A 6,567-nucleotide genomic window follows, 5' to 3' on the forward strand; every position below is an offset into this window, starting at 1 on the left:
GTTGTGCCGTGAATAATTACACTGTGCAATGCCTGAGTGCAGGGGAGCTGAAATGGGCTGTTTCAGAAGGGTTGGTACGGATTCAATGGGGTTGGGTCCAGTGAAGGTGAGAGGCCTCAGGAATTCAGGCAACACCCCTTCCAGGACAGTGCCCGGGGCAGACCTTGTTTTCACCCAGAAATGAGGCCCTTCTTGTATGTGCCAGCTGACTTAGAAGGTTGAGAAGAAAGGCCATTATCAGCTTACCATAGGCGCCAGCAGAGGGAAAGAGAAAGCAGGTGAGGAAAGTCACGTAATGTATCTTTGTAATCACCTTCCTCCGGCTTTCAAAAGCAAGTGAGGCTCAACCCCATTCCAGGTGTCCCTCCAAGCACAGCTGATGAACGTACTGGAGACTAAAAATCAAACCGAGATGCTCTAGGGGACCCTGCTGGAGCAGGGAGGCTGGACTAGATGACCTCCAGTGCACCCTTCCAACCTTAACCATGCTGTGATTCTGGAAAAATACAGTCCAGGCAGGATACCTCCCTAGCTAGCATGCCCTATATCAACATTTCCTTATTCTCATCCACAAGCAATGGCTTGTGTACAAGTGTCCAATTAAAGTTAGTAACTACATCTAAACGGCTCATTAACAAGAAGTGATGTTCATTACCCTGCTTTTAAGAGATGTTAAACTGCCTGAGACAAGCCAACGACCTCTCCTGTTGGAAAGAGAACACCAGGTGCTAATTAACTTGAGATTACATAAACTAATTCAGTGGTGTAGCTGGGAAGCTATTTTCCTGACATTTAACTAAACCTGCTAATACAGTGAGCTCTGAGAAAAATACAGAAATACATTCGTACTCCGACACCACTTCTTGCAGGCCAAACAATCAGAGCTTGAAGAAAAGAGCAAGGATGCTTCAGACATGGGGGTGCAGTGTGGGAACAGGAAGGTGAAGGACACAGGAAAGAGCTCTTTAGCTGGTAAAGAACACATGAAACAGCAGGAAATCATTGAAGAGCCTACAAGGTTATCTCAAATTCCCACGGACCAGCACAGCTGACTGCCCCTCTTGTTCTGCAAGACAAGAAAGCAGTGCTGGCTTCTTGGGCTGGTGCAGACACACTGGAGGGAAAAGGAGAGGGGAGCGTGTGGTGGCCTCACAATTCCCTTGGTCAGAGCTTGGCAAAGCACCAAGCAGTCATTTCTTCATCAGTTTAGCTGGGTAAACACACGGAATGATGCCTGGGAGATTATGTAAAACTCTACTCATCCCCTTAAATCTGCACCCCAATATCTAAATATAAAAAGACTGAATTACAGTTCTTATTTCAAATCAATTTATTTAACAAACTTCAGGAATATTGCTTAACACTTCCACACGCTTCAGAAAATGAACAGTGACCCACTTCTGCACAGGTTACTCTATAGAAGGATATCTCCAAGACAATCAACTCTGTTTTGTAATATTTAGCTGTCAAAATGCGTCTTTTCCCAGCAAAATTAAGTTGAGCAGTACTATACAAAACCGGTTGGAAAAAAAGTTACTCTATTTTCCCCAGAGGATTCCCTACCCCCAACAAAAGGCCTCTTCTTCAGCTAGCAGAGGGCATCCTAAAATACAATTGCACCACGTCTAGGGTGAACTCAATGGCCAATTGTCCAGTCTCTCTCTAACCCAAGTGGGAGGCACCAGCCTGGAACCCAGTCTGGCTATGGCTGCCTTCCAAGGAAAGGCATGGAGGCACAGCCTCCCACTAGCATGAGGGAATGTCACACAGAAGTGAATTCCAAGTCTGGATGTCACCGAAGCATCACTCTGAGGTTACACTAATGTTTCTAGACAAGCCATAGACACCCTTACGTGTAGGGGAACTGTCCTGCCTGGCATGGGCAACACAACTGAATCACTGGTTAGATAAGGTAGTCCTGGTGCAACAGTTTGGGACCAGACCTCACAGGGTCTCTCTGGCCTAAATGGCTCTGCTAAAGCAAACAGCACTAGCTCACACAAACATCTTCAAGTTCAGCCCACCAGTATGTCTTCGACAGTGCAGTTCAGCAAATCAAAAGCACCTTCACAAACAGACACAGTCACAGCGCAGTTTTCCAGAAACAAGTTAAAGGCACAAGTCCTTGTCCTTGAGAGTGGGCCAAGAGACCCCAACAAAGCCCCAGACATTACAAGAGCTTCAGGAGCTGTCTGGGTAGCACAGCTCTGCATCATCTTGACAGAAAGATGTGCAGATTTGTGTGCAAAAGTACAACTGGCACTGTCCAGAGTAAGCCAAGTCTGAACCTGCATTGCAAACTAGGCTTAGGAATGTTGTCTTTAAGAAGTTACAGAAATCCAAGAAGGAATGGAGACTGTCCTCCTGAAGGCAAGCGAGTCCACAGGAGCACATTCATCAAAGTGTGGCACATTCAGCACAGGCACAGCTTAAGATTCTTAGCTTTCAAAGACAAAGCTGTTTACTCATGGCTCACCTACACAGGCTTTTTGGCCTCTGTGCTATGATGCATTTGTTTCAGGTGAAAAATTATGTCAAACTTGTTGTACAGGAAAATAAAACCTTGCTCAACAGACAAGGTATAGGAATGAAACACACAAACATTTGTTCTAAAACAGATATAAGCAGCTTTACCAGTGGATACAAAGCAAACAGTAAACCAGAAACCCTGAAATACTCTGAAGACATTTTTAACTGTGGGCAACCGAGTGCTGTGTGTTGGACAGGGAGAACACATGTAGGGCAATCTACTCTACAAATGAGGTCTTCTCTCCTTTTACGTAAGACACCATGGAGAACTTCAAAGCTGTAGCAATTTTAGAGATCTTGACTCAGACATTGGCAGAAGGAAGACCAGCCTTAGTATGATAATTTTGGCCAGGTCTCTCAACATTTCTACCAGTGGTGACAGATTAGAGCTGCACCCATCAGCCCCTCCTTAGGCAATCACAGGCTGCTTCTCCTCCCAGGCTCACTGTTAGTCAGGGGAAAAAAAGGACCTGGTCTGGTCAGGAGGATCTAGGGCTTTCTCCTCCCATAAGAAATGCTCCAGGAGACTCTCAGCTACCGGATAAGCAGATTTCCCACTGCCCCAGTGGAAACCATGGTAATGAAAACACATCCCAGAAGCCATGGTGGTCTCTGCATGGTCTGCTCAGCCACAACACCCCATGAAAGCTCCACAGAGCTTGTCCCTCTTGCCACAAAGAAACAAAGAAAAAAAACCTAAGAGCAATGCCCTGTTACCGTAAACTTTGCAAGGGCTGGGAGAGAGCCAGTTTGGTTGACCAGCTGGTATGTGTCCTTCAAGGGTGCCAGGAGAGTCGTGACACTGGGGAGAGGCCACAAGCACAGGGACATGCATGGCTGCCTGAGGAAAGCATCACATCCCTTCCCTGTACACCTGCATCACCCAGCACCTACCCCTGGCCCCAGGACAGCACCTCTGTCTGAAGTGTCCCCAAAAAAAGCTGACCGAGGCAAGGACAGATAAAGGGAATGTGCCAGAAGGAAACAAAACCTGTGACCAGATCAAGTTCTGCGTGCCTTCTCTTTTGAAAGAAAAATGGTGAAATAAGATCCAGTGAAGATTTTCAGTACTCCACACCAGTGAGTGTGGCCAGGCAGAATTCATCCATCCCCAAGCCAGAACAAACCCATGAGACACTCCAAAGTTGTATCACACTCTTCACAGGCTCTGGAATATGGGGAAAAGCACAGCAACACCAAACCCACAGCAGTACAGGTGTTGTGCAAGCCTCAGAACAACACGTGGGATAGATTGCAGTCTTCCAAACCTTTGCAGGTTTAACGGGACACCCTCTGCTTTAATCCACTCCTCCAGAAAACCACACTGCAGGAGCAGCCAGTCCCAGTCTCTGCTTGGCTGGTGTTGCACAGCCCTCCATGCTGACCAGTGGGTGGGTATGTCTTCTACAGGCATCAAGACTGACTCATGCTTCCCCTCCTTGCACACAAATTAAGACAGGGCATCCTTTTCAAACTTCATTAGGCTCTCTTTTTTCCAGTCTAATTGGCAAAGCTGATTACACAAAGGCAGAGATACATCCTTTGTGCCTAGATTTTGCCTCTCCCGTTCCTGAGGTGTGTGAGGCTGTTGATGTGAAGTCCACTGATCCCGTTAAGGAAGAAGAGAAATGCAGCAATGAACTCACACCAGTATGTCAGCGTGAAACCTGTGAAGGTGAGGTGATCCTTCACGAGTATGGAGAAGCTCAGAACACCAGTGGCCGACAGCAAAAAAGAGATGAGAATGAGAACGGAACCCATTGCCCATTTCCGCCTTGCATTGGCATCATCGCAGACTTGGGACACCATCAGCAGCTCCAGGCCAAATATGGCAACCACAACAGCAAAGGACACCATGCTCCTGATGGGAATCACCCCCACGCTCAGCCCCTCCACCTGGGCCAGGCTGAGGTTGGTGACACAGTTCAGGACGCTGTCGTTGCTAACGGTGCAGAAGTGCCACAGTCCAAAGAGCTTCCCCCTCGCAAAGAGCCAGCGGCCATCGCAGATGGAGATGGACGACAAGACCACGGCTATCGCCACGCACAGGATGATCAGGCTCCTGATGAGCGTCTCAAAGAAGGATTTCTGTGGTCTCCGGTGCACCAGCAGCTGCTGTGCCTGAAAGGAGAGCATGAGGGAAAAAGAAAACAAGAGTTAACAGCGCTACTTCAGGGTGAGATGAATCCAGGGGGACAAAGCTGTGGGATTCAGTATTTGAAAATATTTATTTGTGCACATCAAACCCCTTCTCGCAGGGGAAGGCTGTACACAGGAGAAAGGAAGGGTGGGTGAAGCTCTCCCGGGTCCCTGGCTGCATAAACAATGCTCCCACGTCAAGGCCCGGGACCGGCATCACAAAAGCTCTCGGCTGAACCAGGTCCCTGCCCTACGGTCTTGCGGCACAGCCTCCTGCTCTGGCAGGGCTGGAGGAAGCCACCGGCCCCTGGGAGGATGGAGGCCGGTGGCTGGGACGGGGGAGGCGGCAGCCGTGGGCAGAGTGGGCTCCTAGTTCCCAGTACTGCCCCCCGGGCTGCAGCCAGCCGGTCTCTCCTCCTCGGCCGGCAGCAGCAGCGGCCCGGACCCGAGTCCTCACCCCGGGGTCGCACGGCTCCGTTGCCCAGGGGCTTGGTGGGGGGGGGAGGGGATCTTCGGCTCTAGCCCCCGCGGACCCGCGTGGGCGACCCACTTCCCCTCCTCACTGAAACCCTCCAAGGGACCCGAGATGTAATGCAAAGTCGAGCCAAGCGCTCGCAGCCCCCTCGGAGAGCCACGTGCGGCCGGGAGCGGGGAGCGGCCGCCGGTCGGAGAAGGCGGGAAGAGGGGATCCGGCCGGCTGCGCCCCGCTGCTCAGGGAAGGGTCGGAGCTGCTCCGGGAAGGGTGGGAGTGACCCCGGCCGCGCAGGGACGGGCTGAGGGCGCAGCCCCACGGCGGGAGGGAGCGGCGGACGTACCTGCGCCCCGATGGCCGTCATGCTGCCGGCGGCGCCGAGAGACGCGGGCGGGCTGCGGCGGCCGCTCTTTATCTCCCCGGAGGGCGGAGGGCAGTCCCCCCGCCCGCCACGCCCGCGGGGCCGGGGCGCCCTCCGGGCCCCCCCGCGGCTGAGTCAGCAGCGCGGCCCGACGGGCGGAGCCGGGCCGGATTGGGTCGGGCCGAGCCGAGCGGGGTTGCTTCCCCACAGCCCGGTACAGCGCGGGGGGTAGCGCTGCCCTGGGCCGGTGGCACAGACTCGCCCAAGTCCGCTCTGGAGCACGGCCGCCGGGCAGGAGGTGTCCTGGGCGGTGGCGATGCCTCTTGCTGCGCTGCAGCTTCGCCCCGTCCCGTGTCCCCGCGTGTCACCGGCTGCGGGAGGGCTCGGAGTGTGTTCCTGCCGCCAGGAACAGTTTGTGGTGCAGCGCCGGTGCCAAGCACTCGTGGATGGGGAGGCAGCCCCAGCCCTGCCCGCTCGCCCGGGACACCGCAGGAGCCTCCGGGAGCGGCTCTGGGGCTGCGGTGATGGGCTGCGGTGAGACCCAGCCCCGGGGACGCCGGTGCGTACAGGAGCAGCCCATCCTGCCCTCGCCGCCCGGTGCCCGCCGTGTCTGCGCCTGTTTGTGTCCCCGAAGCAGCTCGGCACCGGCTCCGGTGCAGCGATGGCCTCGCACCTTGGGCTGTGTGCGCGCTGTTCTCTGTTACCAGACTGCTCTGCCTTACCTATCTGTACCTGTACTGTCAGCAAAAACCTCTCTGCTCATAAAGTTTTACGCCTTTGCTCTTTTTCTCACTCATGTTTTGCTATCCTCTAAGGAATTACTGATTACTCTTTTTTTTTTTTTTTGGTCTGAAACAGCTTTTAAAAAACCCAAGAAAGTTGGGTGTTGCTGTGTCATCAGAAACTCTTGTTTTAGTGCCAAATTCTGATTTTGACTCCAGCAAAGAGTCTGCAGTCCAGTGGACAGACCCACAGGTCGTTGTTCTCAGCCTCCCTCATATGCACAGGGGTCAGAATTTGGCCATTCCCTTTCTAGACTAAAGGAGTTGGAAGGATCTCCTTCTCC

At 52.8% G+C, this 6,567-nt stretch overlaps 1 protein-coding gene across 3 annotated transcripts; it reads right to left on the minus strand.

Annotated features, from left to right (window-relative positions):
* Positions 1 to 1,312: 1,312 nt before the first annotated feature.
* TMEM37 (transmembrane protein 37) lies at positions 1,313 to 5,594 on the minus strand. 3 transcript variants are annotated; one of them, XM_048310321.1, is made up of 2 exons: positions 5,484 to 5,594; positions 1,313 to 4,641 (listed from the first exon to the last, which is right to left on the minus strand). In XM_048310321.1, the coding sequence occupies exons 1-2, from the start codon at positions 5,502 to 5,504 to the stop codon at positions 4,078 to 4,080; spliced, it is 585 nt and encodes a 194-aa protein (XP_048166278.1). In that variant the 5' UTR covers positions 5,505 to 5,594; the 3' UTR covers positions 1,313 to 4,077. The 3 variants fall into 3 exon arrangements, with proteins under 3 accessions (XP_048166278.1, XP_048166277.1, XP_048166276.1); XM_048310320.1 differs by having other exon boundaries at positions 1,313 to 4,644; XM_048310319.1 differs by having other exon boundaries at positions 1,313 to 4,650; positions 5,484 to 5,592.
* Between the last annotated feature and the right edge of the window lie 973 nt (positions 5,595 to 6,567).

This window comes from Corvus hawaiiensis, chromosome 7 (genome assembly GCF_020740725.1).
Source record: "Corvus hawaiiensis isolate bCorHaw1 chromosome 7, bCorHaw1.pri.cur, whole genome shotgun sequence".
In the NCBI taxonomy this organism is placed as follows: domain Eukaryota; kingdom Metazoa; phylum Chordata; class Aves; order Passeriformes; family Corvidae; genus Corvus; species Corvus hawaiiensis.